Here is a 21897-nt window from a genome sequence, read left to right as displayed (position 1 = left end):
TGAAAACAACAAAAAACAAAAACAAACAAATTTAATTCCTTTTTTTTTAGCAAGTTAAATATTTTTAATATGCCGATCATCTTAATCAGTTCAGTGGTTCAAATGTTATGAATTTTTGGAAAAAGTCATTTTTGGGGAAAATTTAAAAAAAAATCAGGCCACCCTAAAATGGAAAAAGGGCACCCTAATAAAAAAAATTAAAAAATACGGGTCTAATATTTTGCGATAAAGAACAAAACCACCACTGTTCATGGAAATCTGAGAACCGCAATATCGGTTTGGCATGGAATGGCTCGATTATCCGGAGTATTGATTTTTTTTTACCCCGGATAATCGAATCATAAATTCGGTAAATGTAATATGATTATGATTTGCACTTATTTATCAAACAGTTTTATCTAGCTTAACCCGTTTGTATGTCTGTGACTATGTAACTTTGTAACTTTGAAACTTTGTAACTTTGTAACTTTGAAACTTTGTAACTTTGAAACTTTGTAACTTTGTAACTTTGTAACTTTGAAACTTTGTAACTTTGAAACTTTGTAACTTTGTAACTTTGTAACTTTGTCTGTACGGTGTACCACATTAATAGAAATTGAACCCACTTCCGGTTGACCGTTTGATCTGAAATTTGGAACACATCTTCATCTCTGGTGTCATCATAAAACTGCGTATTCCATGATCTTGAAAATCCAAGATGGCGGCCGCTACAAAATGGCGGATTATGTACATTTTTTCTCAGAATCCCATCAATATGGGTATCAAATGATAGGGCTTGACTAGTAGAATACAGTTATTTATGAAAAACACAAATCCAAAATGGTCGTCACCACAAAATGGCGTCATATATATATATATATATATATATATATATTTTTTTTTTTTTTTTCAAATCCTCATATGTATGTTTCATTTGTATGTTTCAATGTTTGTAGGGTTGTCCCACATCAATAGAAAATTGACTACGTTCCTGTTGGCTGATTGATGTGAAATTTGGGAGACGCATTTAATTCTATCGTCATTATAAAACACTGCGTATTCCACGATCTTGAAAAAATCAATTTGGCCGTCGCTAAAAAATGGCTAAATGACTTGACATGGGGAACATAAAACATTATAAACAACATAAATTCAAAAAGGTTACCGCCACTAAATGGTCGACTATGTATTTTTGGAATCCCCTCTATATCGGTTTTAAATGAAATGATTTGACTAATAGAATACAGTACATCATGAAAGTATTCCGAAGAAAATCAGGTAAGAAATAAACGTTAGATTTCCGTTATCCACAGTTAGTTGTTTCATCATATACCCCAAGATTTTATTTTAGTCTCATCATTGCCCTAGATTTTTTTTTATCTGTATTATAGTGACTTTAAACACATTTGGCTGGTTCGTTACTTTTACTTCCATTTTTGGAAGAATGTCGGGAGTGAGAATTGAACTCGTGACCTTTAGCGTGAGAGGCATGGAAGTTACCACTACGCCAGATCGCCTCCACTGCCCTAGATTCATGAAGGAACGGATGTGACGAATACTAACTGCTACTTGTCTAGTTATTTTCTAGCTTTTAGTAAATTAAATCGTATAACTTTAAAAGTTTTTTTTAATTTTTTTATTTTCTAGTTTTTAGTAAATTATCTGTATCATTAGTATACTTCTCTACAATAAAACAATTAATTTTTTTTTTAAATTTTGATTTCCTACGTAACTTTCCTCGGAATATTTTGATGATGTAGTCTTTTTTAGCGGCGGTCAAAGTGAATTTTTCAAGATTATGGAATACGCAGTTTTATAATGGCAGTAGAATTAAAGGTATGTTCCAAATTTCAGATAAATCAGTGATCAGGAACGAAGTCATATTTTAATTAACGTGGAACAACCCTACAAACACTCAAACATACATACAAACAGGGTAGACTGAATGAAACCATTAAAAAGTAATTGTTTATTTGGGGACTGCGACCATTTTGGATTTGCATTTTTCATAAATAACTGTGTTCTTCTAGTCAATCCTTTCAATTGATATCCATATTGATGGGTTCTGAGAAAATATGTAATCCGCCATTTTGTAGTGGCCGTCGGAAGATATACCGGACCATCACTTCAGCTCTCGACTGTTGCGTCCTCCAAGCTGATATCAATGAACTGTGTACAGTGTATGAAAAATTGAAAGAGTCCAAAAATGTTTCCTGCGCTACGCTCTACGCCAGCTACCGTGGAGGGACGGTTCCAGACTTCCGGAGTATACCGATCGCTGTAAGCTAATCGACCTTGAAACACTTGCATCCAGACGAACTAAACTGCGACAACTGTTCGTGTTTGACCTGCATAGACTGCCCGTCTCTTCTTCAAAATGTTAACATAACTGTACCTCAACGTCGACTACGTAACCAGCTTTCGCTTTCGCTCCCTACGAGTAGAACGACGTATGGATACTACAATCCTTTTTATGCATGTTTTAATAATGTTAGTGCAGTGTTCAAATTCAATATAAATAAAGCTGGTTTTAAACTTAGACTTTAGAATATAGGTTAAGATGTAGTCTGTGCGAAAAAATTCGAAGACGAAATAAATAAATAAAATCTTGGATTTAAATTTTTCATAAATCTCTGTATTCTACTAGTAAAGCCCTTTCAGTTGATACCCATATTGATGGGGTTGTGAAAAATAATATATATATATATATATATATATATATATATATATATATATATATATATATATATATATATATATATATATATATATATATATATATATATATATATATATATGGCGCCGTCTTGTGGTGACATGTTTCTCCGTTACGCTTGCCAATATGTAATTGTGGAACACATGCGTATTAAACTTTTCGAATTTTCCTATTTTCCTTCAGAGTTTTCCGAAAATTTTCAATTGTCATATTTGGTTGTAATATGTGTATTATTTTCATAGAACCCCCTCTCCATTCCAGAGAAGGGAGGGATTGGTGTGACATCCCTCTCTTCTCTGGAATGGAGAGAAACATTTCTCGTACCCAAAAACCATCACATCCCAAATTTGGCTCCATTTGCTTTATAAGTTATCGAGTTATGCAGAAATTTGTATTTCATTTGTATGGCAGCCCCCCCTAAGAGAGAGGGGGGAGATGTTTCAAACTAACGTATGAACCGTTCCCGGCCTCAAAAACCCCTTCATACCAATTTTCATGTCGATCGGTTCAGCAATTTCCGAGTCCATAAGTATCAGACAGACAGATAGACAGAAATCCATTTTTATAGATATAGGTTATCTTTAGACACCATTTACGATCAAGATCGTTTCACCAGTAGTAAAAAATGTGATTTTCAATTACACAGAATGCATATTTGATACGAAAAAGTTATTTTCTACTCATAATTTTTATTTTGAAAGTGTGTTCATTCCATATGAATATCCATTGTCTTTGTCACTTCACAAAAAGTTCCAGAGTCAGGTTCGGTGATTAAAAGATGACAGGCAAGACTTAACGAGGCCTGTCAGTTTCGAGTTGTTTCGTGTGCGAATCGAAGTTGAGCTCAAGTCTGACAGCTGAGATTAAGAAAAGTTGAGATTGAGTTTCAGTTGACCCGTGTGCGAACGGCCTTAGAACAGACAAGAAATGTTTCAAAACTCAGGCACATTGCGTATAATCATTCTAATGAGGATAATTTCAGTATCATTTAATAAAGTTTCTCTTGTATCTTATATCAGTTTCCTCTCGTAGTTTAATAGAGGTCGCAGATTCGTTGTCGATGACAACGTTTTCAACAGAAATTGTACACAAGTCTTCTAAACACTTTTAAACTCTCCCTTAAGCTAATAGGAAATCCAGAAAAATAATATTCATAATTATGATGGGGAAAAATGAATTCAATATGAAAAGTTTTGGATTCAATTCAATTGATTTCTATATGATGCACAAACAATTAACACGCTGGAATTCCTGTCAACTCATCACTCCCTATCGATTCTAATCGGCAAAATCTTCTGCTGCGAATGAATAGGAAACAAACAAGCAATTAACAGCCGCATCGCACGTCCCGTCACAGATCCCACGTCAAAGGTGCCACAAGGACATCGTTTGTCCGATATATAATGGCGGCACGTGAGTCGCTGTTTGGCGGTTCCATTTGTATCGCGCACGATTGTCACGCCACTTCCGACTGTGTGCGCTCGTTTACGATCTCACGCTTACAGCTGATGGGCGAAACACCCAAATGACGAATCGAAATATATCATACTCGTATAGCACAAGAAGAGCTATGGGAACTTATCGATTTGCAGTTCTGAAAGCTCACACACGGACAAATTATTCCACGTGCAAAAGTGCGGATTGACAAATCGCTGAATTAAAAGCTAATTGAAAAATTCCACCGGTGTCACCTCGGCGATTGATGCTCACGATTTGCGTTGTGTTGTGCTGTGTTGCGTCAGCTTGCGCTCAACTTACCCTCAGTGACAGCATGTACTTCTCCATTTCCGACTCGGTTTTCGTCAGTTTGGTGGCGAGAATTTTCCTCAGCGTTTGGTACACGTGCTCAGCCATCGTAACGTCTCCACACACGTATATATGTGCCTTCTCGTTCCATATCAGATCGAAGATGGAGTCCCGCTCCTTGAGGGCTAAATCTTGTACGTATGTCTGGGGGAAAAAAAACTGGTAATTATTTTGATTCAATCAAACGCAGACTTTCACCTTTGGTATGTTTTCCTCTCGAGAGAGCGCCAAAAATACATGATCCAGGACACCTTTCTGCACCATCTTCTCTTTCTCATCCCGATATAAATCGACCTTCTTGGTGCGGCAACCGAAGAAAAGCCATACTTTTGGAATCTGCAAAAAGACAAAACAAATTAGATTGATTCGTCGTCGAAATTTGTTACTTCAGTTTTGAGTACCTTAACATCGGGGAATTCCGTTTTCAGTGTGTCCCATTCCTGCCAGAACGATCGGAACGGTGCTATTCCGGTCCCAGGCCCAATGAGTATCACCGGTTTGCTCGGATCCTTTGACATGTGGAAGGATGAGGCGCTTCGCACGAATAGAAACAGCTCATCCCCTCCGTTTAAGTTGGCCAAGTAATTCGAGCAAACACCATAGTGCTCCGCACCCTCGCCATCTGCAATAAAGGGGCGGCTCGTAAATATTTGGAAACTCCAAATCAAAACATTTTACGATTACCTTCCGCTCTGTACGTGACGATGGCAACCGTAAGATGAATCTCGTTGGAGTACTTTCTTGGCGAGGACGAAATCGAATAGAACCGGGGCTGGAGAGCGCTCAGCTGTGCCACCAGGACTGTTGCGGGGGGCTTGCAGGAGGGGAATTCCTCGAGGACTTCCAACAGGTGGGGAAGTCTCCAGTAGCGCCAGTCCTCGTACACAGATGATTCCTGGAATCGAATGGAGAAGCTTGTAGAAACGAATCGGTGACAAAGTTAGAACTGAAGCATATACATTAGCTAACATTAGCAGCCTTTCTTCATCCTCCTTATCCTCACAGCAAGAGGCCAAGAAGGTCAACAGCTGTCTCGTGGGAGGAGTGGTTATGTCCAGGAACCGGGTCAGCAGAGTTCGGAGCGAACATATTGGAAGCCGTTCGTGCTGTTCCCAAGATTTATGCACGCCTGCAAAAATAACATTTGTAGTGTTTCCCGTGAACACGCGCATGGCAATGCGTTACCATTTTGGGTTTGTTTTTCTTTGAGAACCTGCAGTTGCAGGACTTCATCAGCATTGTTAACACCGGACAATCGTTGAATTATTCCATCCACAATTTCAGCTCTGTTTGCAGGGAAAATTCCCACGTGGTCGCCCGGTTCGTATGCCATCTAAAAGGAAGAGAAATTGGTACATTATTAAGCGCCACGTGTTGCCTAGTGTTGCCAGCATTGAATTATTAATTAACAAATGTGCGAACGAATGTTCTGTATTAGGCCTTTAATGAAACTATTTCAATCATTGAAGATGAAAATTTGGAAAAAAAAAACAAAAAAATTAATAATGTTATGACATGAAAGGAATTTTGAATGTGTATATTATGTTTTGAGTTTATTGACTTTCTCGTCAAAGCTATTTATTCCTCATAACTGAACTAGCGGCCCAATTCTAAAATATCTCTATGTCTCGAACATCTACTCTTTCTCTGCGATCAATTGTTGCTCTTCCAATTTTGACTTTGAATTTCAACTCTCTACTCTTCATTTCCTACTATCTACTCTATACTTTGTTCTCTCTTCTCTCTACTCTCTGCTCTTTATTTTAAACTTTCCACTTTCTCTCCACTCTCACTACTCTCTACTCTCTACTCTTTCTACTCTCTACTTTCTCTAATCTCTTTACTCTCTACTCTCTCTATTATCTACTCTCTACTCTCTACTCTCTCTACTCTATCTACTGTCTACTCTATCTACTTTCTACTCTCTCTACTCTCTCTATTCTCCTTACTCTCTACTCTCTCTACTCTCTCTACTCTCCCTACTCTCTACTATCTCTACTCTCTACTCTGTACCGTCTCTACTCTCTACTCTCTCTACTCTTCACTCTCTCTACTCTCTACTCTCTCCACTCTCTACTTTCTACTATCTCTACTCTCTACTCTCTCTACTCTCTACTCTCTACTCTCTCTATTCTCTACTATCTCTACTCTCTACTCTGCACTCTCTCTACTCTCTCTACTCTCTACTCTCTACTCTCTACTCTCTACTCTCTACTCTCTACTCTCTACTCTCTACTCTCTACTCTCTACTCTCTACTCTCTACTCTCTACTCTCTACTCTCTACTCTCTACTCTCTACTCTCTACTCTCTACTCTCTACTCTCTACTCTCTACTCTCTACTCTCTACTCTCTACTCTCTACTCTCTACTCTCTACTCTCTACTCTCTACTCTCTACTCTCTACTCTCTACTCTCTACTCTCTACTCTCTACTCTCTACTCTCTAATCTCTACTCTCTACTCTCTACTCTCTACTCTCTACTCTCTACTCTCTACTCTCTACTCTCTACTCTCTACTCCCTACTCTCTCTACTCTCTACTCTCTCTACTCTCTACTCTCTCCACTCTCTACTTTCTACTATCTCTACTCTCTACTATCTCTACTCTCTACTCTCTACTCTCTCTATTCTCTATTCTCTACTATCTCTACTATCTCTACTCTCTACTCTGTACTCTCTCTACTCTCTCTACTCTCTACTCTTCCTACTCTCTACTCTCTACTCTTCCTACTCTCTACTATCTCTACTCTCTACTCTGTACCGTCTCTACTCTCTACTCTCTCTACTCTTCACTCTCTCTACTCTCTACTCTCTCCACTCTCTACTTTCTACTATCTCTACTCTCTACTCTCTCTACTCTCTACTCTCTACTCTCTCTATTCTCTACTATCTCTACTCTCTACTCTGTACTCTCTCTACTCTCTCTACTCTCTACTCTTCCTACTCTCTACTCTCTACTCTTCCTACTCTCTACTCTCTACTCTACCTACTCTCTACTCTCTCTATTCTCTACTATCTCTACTCTCTACTCAGTACTCTCTCTACTCTGTACTCTCTCTACTCTCTCTCTACTCTCTACTCTCTACTCTCTACTCTCTACTCTCTACTCTCTACTCTCTACTCCCTACTCTCTACTCTCTACTCCCTACTCTCTACTCTCTACTCTCTACTCTTCCTACCCTCTACTCTCTACTCTCTACTCTTTCTACCCTCCCTACTTTCTACTCTCTCTACTCTTTAATATCTCTATTCTCTACTCTGTACTCTCTCTACTCTCTACTCTCTCTACTCTCTACTCTCTACTCTCTCTACTCTCTACTCTCTACTCTCTCAACTCTTTACTCTCTTTACTCTCTTTACTTTCTACTCTCTACTATCTCTACTCTCTACTCTGTGCTCTCTCTACTCTCCCTACTTTCTCATCTCTCTACTCTCTCTACTCTCTCTATTTTCTACTCTCTCTACTATCTATTCTCTCTACTTTCTACTCATTCTACTCTCCTTACTCTCTACTCTCTCCACTCTCTCTACTCTCTCTTCACTCCTCATACTCTCCCTATTCGCTACTCTCGCTACTCTCTCTACTCTCTCTACTCTCTACTCTCTACTCTCTCTACTCTCTCTACTCTCTCTACTCTCTCTACTCTCTCTACTCTCTACTCTCTACTCTCTCTACTCTTTACTCTCTCTACTCTCTTTACTCTCCACTCTCTCTACTCTCTTCACTTTCTACTCTCTACTCTCTACTCTGTGCTCTCTCTACTCTCCCTACTCTCTCATCTCTCTACTCTCTCTACTCTCCCTATTTTCTACTCTCTCTACTTTCTACTCATTCTACTCTCCTTACTCTCTACTCTCTCCACTCTCTCTACTCTCTCTTCACTCCTCATACTCTCCCTACTCTCTACTCTCTCTACTCTCTATACTCTCTACTCTCTACTCTCTACTCTCTCTACTCTCTACTCTCTCTACTCTCTACTCTCTCTACTCTCTACTCTCTCTACTCTCTACTCTCTCTACTCTCCACTCTCTCTACTCTCTTTACTTTCTACTCTCTACTATCTCTACTCTCTACTCTGTGCTCTCTCTCTACTCTCCCTACTCTCTCATCTCTCTACTCTCTCTACTCTCCCTATTTTCTACTCTCTCTACTCTCTATTCTCTCTACTTTCTACTCATTCTACTCTCCTTACTCTCTACTCTCTCCACTCTCTCTACTCTCTCTTCACTCCTCATACTCTCCCTACTCTCTACTCTCTCTACTCTCTATACTCTCTACTCTCTACTCTCCCTACTCTCTAATCTCTCTACTCTCTCTACTCTCCCTATTTTCTACTCTCTCTACTCTCTATTCTCTCTACTTTCTACTCTCTACTCTCTATTCTGTGCTCTCTCTACTCTCCCTACTCTCTAATCTCTCTACTCTCTCTACTCTCCCTATTTTCTACTCTCTCTACTCTCTATTCTCTCTACTTTCTACTCATTCTACTCTCCTTACTCTCTACTCTCTCCACTCTCTCTTCACTCCTCATACTCTCCCTACTCTCTACTCTCTCTACTCTCTATACTCTCTACTCTCTGCTCTCTACTCTCTACTCTCTACTCTCAACTCTCTACTCTCTACTCTCTACTCTCTACTCTCTACTCTCTACTCTCTACTCTCTACTCTCTACTCTCTACTCTCTACTCTCTACTCTCTACTCTCTACTCTCTACTCTCTACTCTCTACTCTCTACTCTCTACTCTCTACTCTCTACTCTCTACTCTCTACTCTCTACTCTCTACTCTCTACTCTCTACTCTCTACTCTCTACTCTCTACTCTCTACTCTCTACTCTCTACTCTCTCCTCCCTACTCTCTCTACTCTCTACTGTCTCTACTCTCTCCTCTCTCCTTTCTACTATCTCCTTTCCACTCTCTCTACTCTCTACTCGCTGCTCTAAAAAAACGCACACACAAACACATACACGCACAAATGAACACATGTACACACGCAGACGCGCACAGTCTCACACACAAAAAAACGCATCGCAGCTGCTGACTGCTCACTCTCTCACACTGTTTTTGATTACATCAACCAATCAACTAACCAAAACACACACTCCCGCAAACGCACACGCACACGTACATGCAAAAACACACACACACGCACACACAAACACATACACGCAAATGTATGTGTTGGGACCCAGAAAAATATGAATAGTTGCAATAACACACCAACAAACGATGGAGAGGAGAATGTGTTCGCGAGAAGCGGACGAATGCTGAGGTCACCTGTCACTCGAGTAGCCACAACGAGTACAAGCAACACAAAACCACAAGAAGTGTTTGCTGCCCAAGCATTCCAAGGAGATCTTGGCTCCGTACAGAGCCAGTTGTTTACGCTGACCTCAAGCGCATCCCAAGAAGGGCAACTTGGGAGGCTCAGCATCACGGACGTTAGGAAAAAGGTCAACGAACTTTACGAGTTCGTAAAGGACAAAAACAATGTCCACTTAAAAATAAAACATCTGGTGACGAGCATCAGATCGGTCGTCATGGTTGCTGAACGCGAGCATAAGGAGCTGCAGATGAGAGCAGAGGGTGCTGAAAAGGCTCTGCTCGAGGCGAATGAGAAACCCGTCGAGATACTTGAGACGCCGAAGGGTCCTCTGAACACACGATCGGACAAGAGAAGGAGGGACACCCCAGGAGAAGAAGAAGAGCTGAAAAAGGCCAAGAACGATCTGAGTAACGCGAAAGGAGGTGAAAGCAGTGAATGGCGTACTGTCGATAACCAGGCAGAAAAACGCAAAAAAACAGAAGGAGAAGAAGAAAAAAGTTGAGCAGGAAAAGAAGAAACTCGGACCTCGAGTGGAGCGAATCAAGGGCGATGCTTTGATCGTTGAAGTGTCAGCAGGAGTATCGTATGCAGCTATCCTTCGGAAAGTGAGAGACGATCCGGAGTTGCAGACACTGGGCGAGAACGTCGTGAAAACTAGGCGCACGCAGAAAGGCGAGATGCTCTTCGAGCTTAAAAAAGATCCAGCGGTTAAGAGCTCCGCTTTCAAACAACTCATTGAGAAGTCACTAGGGGAGGAGGCGAAGGTGAGAGCTCTCTCTCAGGAATCAACCATCGAGTGCCGGTATCTGGACGAGATCACGACTGTTGAGGAATTGAGAACTGCGTTACAGTCACAATGTGACCTTGGCGATGTGCCAATGACAATCCGACTGAGAAAGGCATACGGTGGGACACAAACGGCCTCGATACGGCTCTCGAAACAAGCTGCGAATAAACTGGTGGAGAAGGGTAAAATAAAAGTGGGGTGGTCCGTGTGCCCGATGAAAGCTCCCCCTCGTATGGCCAAGCAAATGGAGAGATGCTTTCAATGCATGGGCTTCGGTCACCAGGCGAAAAACTGCGGTGGTCCTGACAGATCGAAATTGTGCAGGAAGTGCGGGACGGAAGGTCACGTTGCTAGAGACTGCACCAAGCAACCGAGGTGCATGTTGTGCAAGGAGGAGGACGGAAACGACCACGTCACAGGTAGCTTCAAATGTCCGGCGTACAAAAAGGCGATTGCGGGTTCGCAGTAATGGAGGTTACCCAGCTCAACCTCAATCATTGCGACATAGCACAGCAATTGTTGTGGCAGTCAACAACTGAAACTAAATGCGACGTTGCAATGATCGCAGAACCGTACCGAGTTCCTCGCGATAACGGAAAATGGGTGGTGGATAAAGCAGGGATGGCTGCAATACTAGTGATGGGAAGGTACCCCATCCAAGAAGTGGTGGAAAGCTCACAGGAAGGTTTCGTGATCGTCAAAATCAACGGAATCTTCATGTGTAGTTGCTATGCACCCCCAAGATGGTCAGCGGAGCAGTTTCACGAGATGTTGGACGTACTCACGGATAAGGTCAGCGGCCGCAAACCAGTCATCATCGGAGGAGACTTCAACGCCTGGGCTGAGGAGTGGGGAAGCAGATGCACCAACGCCAGGGGGTACAGCCTACTAGAAGCCTTCGCAAAACTAGACGTCACACTTCTGAACGAAGGCACTAGCAGCACCTTTCGAAGGGACGGCCGCGAATCCATCATCGATGTAACTTTCTGCAGTCCATCACTGGCGGCTAATACGAAGTGGAGAGTGTCGGAGGGATACACACACAGCGACCACCAGGCAATCCTGTATAGTGTCGGCCAACGGAATCCCGCAGCGGTACGGAATACAAAAACCTTTGAGCGGAAGTGGAGGACAAAGGTTTTTGACAAGGAGCTTTTCGTCGAAGCACTACGCATAGACAGCAGAACTCTTAATCTGAGCGCCGACGGGCTAACAGGAACATTGGTGAGGGCATGCGATACAGCGATGCCGAGAAGACTGAACCCGACGAATGAACGACGTCCAGCCTACTGGTGGAACGAGACACTCAGCATCCTCCGCGCTAACTGTCTACGAGCCAGAAGAAGAGTCCAGAGGGCACGAACCGATGTAGAGAGAGAGGAGCACCGCGCGTCTTTCCGAGCGACCAGAGCCGCCTTGAAACGAGAGATACGTAGGAGCAAATCGAACTGCTATAGGGAGCTGTGTCGTGACGTCGACGCAAATCCTTGGGGTGAAGCATATCGAATCGTGATGGCGAAATTCCGTAGTTCAACGACTCCCATGGAATTATGTCCGGAAAAACTCGAGGTCATTGTGAATGGACTCTTTCCGCAGCACGACCCACCGACGTGGCCACCCACACTGTACGGTGAGGACGAAGCAGAGAACGCACAAGTCACCAACGAAGAACTCATCGCGGTGGCAAAAGGTCTAAAGTTGAAAAAAGCACCCGGCCCCGACGGAATCCCCAATGTGGCCCTGAAATCGGCGATCCTTGCTTTCCCCGACATGTTCAGGGTGGTGCTGCAGAAATGCCTGGATGACGGTCTCTTCCCTGCGGAATGGAAGATACAAAAGTTGGTGCTGCTCCCGAAACCAGGAAAGCCACCTGGAGATCCAGCGTCGTATAGGCCTATTTGTTTGTTGGATACTTTGGGAAAGCTCTTGGAAAGGGTTATTCTCAACAGACTGGTGAAATGCACGGAGGATGACCACGGATTGTCGAAAATGCAGTTCGGGTTCCGGAAAGGAAAGTCGACAGTGGACGCTATTCGGACAGTTATCGAGAAAGCTCAGGTCTCGCTTAAACAAAAACGAAGAGGCGACCGTTACTGCGCGGTGATTTTGACTGACGTGAAGAACGCCTTCAATAGTGCCAGCTGGGAGGCCATCGCCGAGGCGCTACACAGATTGAAGGTCCCTAGCTACCTGTACAGGATACTGAGGAGTTATTTCCAGAATCGGATCCTGGTATACAACACAGACAGGGGACAGATAGTGAAGAATATCTCGGCGGGAGTTCCACAAGGCTCCATCCTAGGTCCTACGCTTTGGAACACGATGTACGACGGTGTTCTAAGGCTGAAGCTACCCAGAGGTGTGGAGATCGTGGGCTTCGCGGACGACATCGTAACAACGGTAATCGGCGAGACGCTTCAGGAGGTGGAAATGTTGGCGACTGAGGCTGTAGACATGATCGGTAGTTGGATGGACAGCGTAAAGCTCCAGATGGCACATCACAAAACCGAGGTGCTGTTAGTGAGCAATTGTAAGGCAGTGCTGCGGGCAGAGGTATCGGTCGGAGGACATACCATCGTTTCGAAGCGGGCGGTGAAGTACCTCGGAGTCATGATCGACGACCGGCTGAACTTCAACCAGCACGTCGACTATGCATGTGGGAAGGCGTCAAAGGCCATCAACGTGGTGGCGAGGATCATGCCAAATAGCTTTGGCCCAAGCAGCAGCAAGAGGCGTCTCTTGGCAAGTGTATCTTCGTCGATACTGAGGTATGGTGGCCCTGCCTGGTTGGCGGCTCTGGAAACCCACCGAAATCGGAGGAAGCTGAACAGCACATTCCGACTCATGGCCATGCGAGTCGTAAGTGCTTATAGGACCATTTCGACAGAAGCTGTGTGTGTAATCGCCGGAATGATTCCCATCTGCATCACTCTGGCGGAAGATAGCGAGTGCTACAAGCGACGGGAAAGCAGAGGTATCCGGAAATTGATGAGAGCGGAGTCGTTGGACAAATGGCAGTATGAATGGGATACGGCAGAAAATGGTAGATGGACGTACAGGCTGATACCGGTACTTTCGACCTGGTTGAACAGGAAACACGGTGAAGTTAACTTTTACTTGACGCAGTTTCTGTCTGGGCATGGCTGTTTCAGGCAATATCTACACCGGTTCGGGCACGCAGTTTCACCCCTCTGTCCGGAGTGTGGAGATATGGAGGAAACACCGGAGCACGTCGTTTTTGTCTGTCCCAGGTTCACCGAAAGGCGCGAGGGGCTGCCTGCACTTCATGTCGAGAATATTGTGGAGGAGATGTGTCGCGACGAGATGATCTGGAATGCCGTGAGCAGTGCAATCACACAAATCATGTCGGAGCTGCAGCGAAGGTGGAGGGCTGACCAAAGTGCTGACAACGTCCGACGGTGAAAGGTGAACAACGGCGACGGCTGTTGCAAGAGATGGTACCTCACGAGAGTAGCTGTGACGGGGTGCGCGTTGTGTTGGAGGGCACCACCTAATCGGCTCTCCGCTGGGAAGAGAAATCCTGCGAGGGTGACTGTGACGGGGCGCGCGTCAAGTTGGAGGGCGCTTCCTAATCGGTGCACGTCTCGACAGGTAAACGGATACTGCCGCGGAGAACAGCAAAAGGCCTACCTGACAACGCCTGATCGTGGCCTGGATGGAGGAACACCGCGAACATTTCGAAGGAACGAGCATCAAGGATGAAGCCACGATCAAAATGGTGAATACCCCACGAGAGTAGCTGTGACGGAGTGCGCGTCAGGTTGGAGGGCACTGCCTAATCGGCGCTCCGTTGGGAAGAGAAATCCTGCGAGGGTGACTGTGACGGGGCGCGCGTCAAGTTGGAGGGCGCTTCCTAATCGGTTCACGTCTCGACAGGTGAGAAACCCCGCGAGGGTGGCTGTGACGGGTTGCGCGTCAAGTTGGAGGGCAATTCCTAATCGGTTCACGTCTCGACGGGTAAATTCAAAATGCCTGCGAAGAGGACATCAGCGCAGTGGAATTAATAACGAATGGAAAGAAAAAAATATTGAGAAAAAGGGAAGGACAACGCTAGTTTGCGTTGAAAACTCGAGAAGTGCATGAGCACAGCCGCCCCCTGAAGTAGTCGCCTAGATGTGGTCCCAGGGGGAATAAGGCAACGAGTAGAGGGCTTGGTTTTTGTGGGTGCGATCCCCACTCGACGTCTGGGTTAACCCTTCCCAGGTAAGGCTGGTAGAGCGTTCCTCACCTCTTTAAAAAAAAAAAAAAAAAAAAAAAAAAAAAATACACGCAAATGTACACGCAAACGAACACACGCAGACGCACACACTCTCTCACACAAAAAACGCATCGCAGCTGCTTACTCTCTCACTATGTTTGTGTTTACGTCAAGAATACGAACATTTACGACCGTTTACGACTGTTCACGACGACCGCGCTTTATTTTTTAGCGATTTTATTTATAGTAAGACATATTTTGTAAAATCAAACCAATCATAAAAATATAGAATTGAGAATGTAGATCTTATAAGTTTGGTGCCGCATCATTTGAGATGTAGAAAAGTGTTCATATCTCCTACGGCGTGTTGGGATGTGTTTGAAGATGTATCTAAACAAAATTGGGACTCAAAACATTGTTCATTAGGGGCTGGTAGTTGTACGCGTAAATGTCCTTTAAAATGGATGGAAAATTGATGTGGGGGCTAATTAGCTGAAATTTGATTAAAATATGTAGAAAGGTATCTAGTACGTAGCGTTTTATTTTTTTTTCAAAATTCAAAAAGTTGTCAAATGGCGATTATATGCAGTTTTTTTTGAATTTTTGTGTCAACAATCAGAAAAATCCTCATCCCGAAAAATAAAATTATAAAATAAAAAAACCGCTACGCCACGTCATAAAAAGATATTCTACATGCTGAAAATAAATTATGGCCAAATCATTCGCATATATTCTGAAATAAATGTGCCACCAGGTGAGAAAACAAAGTTTCCAGAAAAAACACGTTACTTATACAGATTCCCATTTTTGTTTGCTTAATTTATTTTATAATTATTTTTCAATAATGTCCATCCAAACCTTCAGCAACTCCAACTCGTTTACGATAGCCTAACCGCTCAAATTTTTTGGTTTCCTGAGTACATTACAGTGATGTAAAAATGGTACACATTATTCCTATTTAGCGGTTATCATACGGGATATAGACTTGAAAACGGCTATTAACGTTGAATAGCACAATTCTCTTATTCATTTTCATTTATCAGTGACATATATTAGGTGCGCAACTAAATTCCCGTTGTTTGACAAAAGATGACGTAAGCAGGGAATGCGAATCGATTTTTATCAAAATGAAAAACGTCGTGCACCAAGCTAACACATATGTTTGATACATTGGCGATTTTTCCTAGGCGTCATTTGTTATTGACGTAGGACTACGTCTAACCGGAAGATATGGGGGGTAAAATAAAAATCTAGGTACGGAACTTGTGGAAAAAAATGAAAGATTTCGAACGTTTATAACTCGAGTATTTCTCAGTAGATCGCGAAGATGATAGGAAATATTTCTACGCATCTATCATAATGAATAACATTTTATTTTTCTTGAGATAAACAATAGAAAAGTAGTGAAATGTCAAACATGGTTCCGACCAAAAGGAGCCCTACGTCTCTTCGGTTATGTACCCGGCATTACCCACCCGTCTTTTGACGTGGGACTACGTCTAATCTTTCAATATAGAACCCTCTTTCAAGGTTTCGGGTGGAAAACGTGAAATATTTTGAACGTAAATATCACTTCAATTAATGGATGGATTTTGATTCCGAATACACAAATTAAGAGAAAAGATCTCCACGTATGTTTTTGCCCACGACATATAGAGTGGGAATAGTAAAACAAGTGAACAATGTAATGATGAAAGAGGTCGATTTTATTCGTACATGCATTTTAATGCAACAAGCTGCATTCCTTCATTCCATTCAATTCGAGAGTAAACTTATATAGCATGGCTTCTGGGTATGTAGTTGCTCTGCCCATTTTCGTGCCACTCAAAGAATCATATTGCATCAACGCGATGCATATATAAGAAAAGGGCTGAAGATACAACATTCAGTCAAACCCCAACCAGCATTGTGAGTGTTGAAAGTTTGAACGACGCGAAAATGAACCTAGCAACAACATTCCCAAACAAACTCTCAACGTCAACACATCAAGCTGATAGGGGTGTGATCTGGTGGCTCTAGTCTGAACTGACCAGACGTCCCGCTTTTCGCCGGAACGGTCCCGCGCTTCGGCAAAGTGTCCCGCGTTAGAATACGTCCCGCGTTTAGCAAAACTGACTTAGTTGCTAGTTTTAGAGAATTTTCTCTATGAGCCAAAATTTTTCTGTGATTTTTGTGGGAATCGTAACCGAATGAAACGAATGCTCTGATACCGTGTTCTGTTGGGCAGATCATAAAGAGCATAGAGTACAAACCTTTTCTTATATTTTTTTCCGATGTTTTGAATCATCAAGACAAGAAACTTCTTCCTCTGTTTTTAACTACATTTTTATATTTATACTGTCGACCCTGAAAGATTTTCATGAAAGGTGAAGTATATGAAAATTCTGCGCCATAGTTATCGATGTGGCTAGTTCTCAAATAATGGCCCCAGAGTTCTTCGAGACTTTTTCGAAGATAAATGATCTGAAATGTGGTTGTCAGGATGCAGTTTTCCATACTACAGTTAAGGATATTGAGAGTGACAATATTACAATCAGTTGTAAGTTGCATCTGAAATTGACGATCTCTGGTTTAAGCACCGTGAAAGAGTAAGTAATAAGTTCATACCACTAAATGTACAACATGAACTGAAAGTTCTTGGGGAAAAATATATTTATACTGAAGATTTTTTGAAACTTATCGCAATGTTTGTTATGCCAAGAATTTCACGAATAAACGAGACTGGTGAAACTATTTTTGTATATTTTTTCAGCTTATGTTTACATAACTTATATAAACAACGTTGTTTTTTTGTTGGTGTCCCGCGTTAGACCTCTGGTCATATGTTCACCAAGACGGGTCCATGGTACTAGGTGAGGCCGTTTCGTCACTAAGTTGGTTAGGGGAGCGGTATATGAAAACAGCACGGAAGAAAGTAGAAGGGGAATTACTTGCTTGTAGCGTGAAAGAGACAGACTGATCACGAGCGAGCTTCGCCAATGGCGTATTGTGTTTTGTTTACAAACAAAACACAGTAGACTTCCAAGATGGCTGAAGAGTGGTTTTAGCAAGTTGGCCCATCTTAGTATATACTTCTAGGCGCCTTGATGTTCACTTTACGCTAGTCACCAATGGAGTTTGTGAGTCGGATAGTTCTCGCGTAACTTTTGAAAAGGTCCAATGTAACATTTTCGTCAACTCGAGAAAAACGAAGTTGAAGACCCGAACATTATTCCGCGAATTGTCTTAAAAGTTATCGATCTTTATCGCTCCTCTCGCCACTAGCGATCAAGAATAGCTCTCCAAAACCAATCGTAGCTGTTGTTCCGTGATTTGAGTTTAAAGTTGAAGCCAAGGAGCGAAAAATGTTACATTGGACGTTTTGACTGCCCGCGTTTGCACATTGGACATATTACGTTGCACGATAAGAATTTGAAACTAACTACTAAACAACAATCCTAAAATCAGCATTTCGTTCTAAAGACAGATTATTATTGTTATCACCCGTTGAATTGAACTGAAATCAATAAGAACTACTGTAAGAAACAAAAACTCAAAACGACCGAAGTACGACTTCGTGTTGTTTTGACTGCTTTGTTACTTCGGATGTTTCGGGCATCGGAGGAAAGTGGCGTCCGAAGTAACAGCCGGGTGCTTAAAATCCGAATCTGTACATTGGATATTTTTTGTATCGGCGATAAAAAGATGAAGAAAATAGATACGTGAACGATTGTTTTTGTAATGCATTCAATGATTGAAGACTAATAGCGTGCATCTATTAACTCGATTTGTTTACATTTGTTACATAGGACCTTTTCAAAAGTTACGCGAGAGTTATTCTATTGCTATATTTCCGAATTCATTCAAAAACACATTTCACCCTTCGTCAAATTCCATGGTGACCCAGTTATACTTCGGCCAGATCCGGCTGCTCATTACATCAAAGCTGTGCAATAATGGTACAAGGATAACTGAGTCCTATTAATATTAAAAATGAATGGATCCACCTAATTATTTCCATTTTTGTCCAATAGTTAAATAGTTGTTGTACGATAAAGAAGCAGAATAATATGTCACAATATGTAAAAACGCTTTTACTCTGGTAACGAACAGATAATATACCTAAAGACCGCAATCCATTGATTTTTATTTCGAACTAACTGACCCGGCGAACTTCGTCTCGCCCAAAATTATTTCTTGGATGTCAATTCGTTTGAACATTCATCCATTGATTGATCTTTACAATTTCCATTTACTATAAATTTGCTTTTACTTCGAACAAAACTCACTAAATTTATTTTCAGACTTAATTTTCGCTCAAGATTCTTGATTCACTTGCAAATAACATGTTTCTCCGTTACATGGAATAAATGTTTGATACAGAATAGTAAATATCCATTCATAATTTCTATTTTCCACCTGAGAATCATTTTCGCATCATACTAACGAAACACGCTTAGTTCCGCAAACGCAAAATCTAATTGGACAAACAACAATGTCATTGTGGAACATATGGGATTTTTTTTGAAGCAACACAGTTAGCCTTTCATTTCTATTTATATAGATAGAAGGTATAAGTGTGCGTTATTTCGATTGAAAATCAATTTCCACCTTCGAACAAAGATCAATTTTGATAGCGCAAACATCGAATGGACTAATAACGCTTATCGTGATGTAATTTTCGAACATTCAGTTTTTCGATCTTCCTGCAGTGTTTTCCGGAAATTTTTCTCTCCACTATGTTGATCTATGGGAAGAGACGAATACTACAAAATAAAGAAGGCTAAAATTGGACCATCCCTTTTTCGGGTTTTCTGCTTACGAAAAGCTTTGGCCTCTTATTTTTATTTATATAGATAGATTTTTTTATCCCTTTTATTAATTCTAGACTCATTAGCATTTTAGCTGTAACAGAGCCGAATTTTAATCGTGTACATGTTACAATGTTTATCATATCTATAATTAGCACATTACATAGTTGCCATTTTCGGCGTTAGAGTATTCCCTTCTATACCTTTGCATATGGTACACATTTAAATAGAAGCCATTTATGCGTAAGAGTTTTCATTCTGTTCTTCCATTATTCAGATAGACCGGAAAGCGGAGACAGTTGATTGATCATTGTTGATTTATTTATAGAACAGCAGCCCGATGTGTCTTGCAGAGCAGAGCAGTTGTATGAATGAATCGATCTTATTACGACCGTGGATCGATCTGCATCGCTGATGATTGTTGCGTGAACGTAGTTATTCTGTAACAACACAAAGATGGTCAATGAGAGCCCTGAGTTTCGAACTCACGATCGATCGCTTACTAAGTGAACGCGCAACCAATGTGGCTACGGAAACCCCCATATAGATAGATGATAGTAAGAAATTTCATACAGCTAAGGAAAAAATCTGATACTGTCCGAAATGCGGTAGATATCGAAACACAATGAAAGCAAGCCAACAGAGAAAAATAAACGGTTAGCAAATGTTATAATTTTGTTTGGAACATAAGGTAAAATACATTGATGCAGTAGGACGGGTCTCAGTACGACGCTCAATAGAAACGGTCATGGCTATAAAATAAGGTATGGCGACGGCGCCCACGAAGAAGTGACCCATACCTTTTACATGGACGATCTCAAGGTCTACGCTGATTCACGTCAGCGTCTAGGTGTAGCTATCCGGGTTGTCGAAGAAATAAGCAGGGACATCTGTATGGAGTTCGGCCTCGACAAGTGTCGCTGTGTCCACTTGCTGAAAGGACAATTTACCAAATCCGGAGGCTACGAGGTCTATGACGGTGAGTTTATAAGAGACATGGTTCGTGGCGAATCCTATAAATATCTTGGATTCCGACAGCTCACCGGGATTCGCCACTCCGACATCAAGACGGAGCTGCGAGACAAGTTCTTGAGTCGAGTGAACTGTGTCCTGAGGACTTTCCTCAACGCGGGGAACAAGGTACGCGCGATCAACACATTCGCGGTTCCCCTGCTGACCTTCAGTTTTGGTGTAGTCAAATGGAGCAAAACTGACCTAGAGGACCTTGAGAGGAGGATGAGGAAAGCATTCAAAGAGGCCGGAATGCACCATCCTCAATCGGCACTGGAGAGAGTTTCACTACCACGCAAAGAAGGGGGACTTGGAATCGTCGACATTTCTGCACTGTGTGTTGCCCAGGTACGACAACTGCGCGAGTACTTCGCAGAACGCGCCAACCAAAACGCGCTATACCGGGCTGTCTGCGCCGCTGACAGAGGATACAGCGCTGTGCACTTGGCGCAAGCGGAGTACCAACTAAACTGCAATCTGCGGACAGTGGAGGAGAAGATTGCAGCTTGGAAGCAGAAGGCAGTGCATGGTGCCCACCCCCATCAACTGGACCGGCCACATGTCGACAAGGCCGCATCTAATCTGTGGCTAACGCGTGGTGAACTCTCTTCAGTAGTAGAAGCCGACATGATAGCCATCCAGGACAGGATAATGCCGACGAGAAACTGCAGGCGGTATGCATCAAGACGTTGATGACATTTGCCGGATGTGTCATCAACCAGGTGAAAACATAGAGCACATTATGGGAGGCTGTCCCGTTTTGGCCAACGCAGCCTACACCGAGCGCCACAACAACGTGGCCCGTATTGTTCATCGACAACTGGCGCTCCAATGTGCTCTACTGGAAGACAACGTACCAAACTACCGGTACCTGCCTGCACCTGTCCTGGAAAATGACCGTTTCAAGCTGTACTGGGATCGCACTGTTCTGACCGACCTCTCGATCCACCACAACCGCCCAGATATAATGGTTTACGACAAGAGCGACCGCAAAGTCACCATCATCGGTGTCGCTATTCCACTGAACCAGAATCTGGAGGAGACCCACGGTCGCAAAATCTGCAAGTACCGACCATTGGCCGTGGAGCTCAAGGAACTGTGGGGGCTAAGGGAGGTCCCAAGAATTGTTCCAGTCGTTCTCTCTGGAACTGGAATTATCCCGAAGACACTTCTGGAAGCGCTAAAGGTGTTGAACATCGAGAAGGAATTGGCCGGCATCCAAAAGTCGGTCATCCTTAGCACCTGCGCGATTGTCCGACAATTCC

At 42.6% G+C, this 21897-nt stretch overlaps 1 protein-coding gene across 3 annotated transcripts in view; it reads right to left on the bottom strand.

The window, feature by feature from the left end:
- The window catches only part of LOC129779311 (nitric oxide synthase), a 325833-nt gene that overhangs the window by 47205 nt on the left and 256731 nt on the right, over nt 1-21897 (bottom strand). For all 3 annotated transcript variants that reach the window (XR_008743618.1, XM_055786717.1, XM_055786718.1), the window contains 6 exons: nt 5687-5834; nt 5461-5630; nt 5186-5396; nt 4903-5123; nt 4700-4837; nt 4454-4645 (listed from right to left, as the gene is read on the bottom strand). Coding sequence is in view for 2 of the 3 variants with exons in the window: in XM_055786717.1 (XP_055642692.1) it covers nt 4454-4645; nt 4700-4837; nt 4903-5123; nt 5186-5396; nt 5461-5630; nt 5687-5834 (1080 nt within the window). In the remaining variant the exon portion in view is untranslated. The remainder of the gene's footprint in view (nt 1-4453; nt 4646-4699; nt 4838-4902; nt 5124-5185; nt 5397-5460; nt 5631-5686; nt 5835-21897) is intronic.

This window comes from Toxorhynchites rutilus, chromosome 3 (genome assembly GCF_029784135.1).
Source record: "Toxorhynchites rutilus septentrionalis strain SRP chromosome 3, ASM2978413v1, whole genome shotgun sequence".
NCBI classification, from domain to species: domain Eukaryota; kingdom Metazoa; phylum Arthropoda; class Insecta; order Diptera; family Culicidae; genus Toxorhynchites; species Toxorhynchites rutilus.
This window is presented reverse-complemented; position numbering and strand designations above follow the sequence as displayed.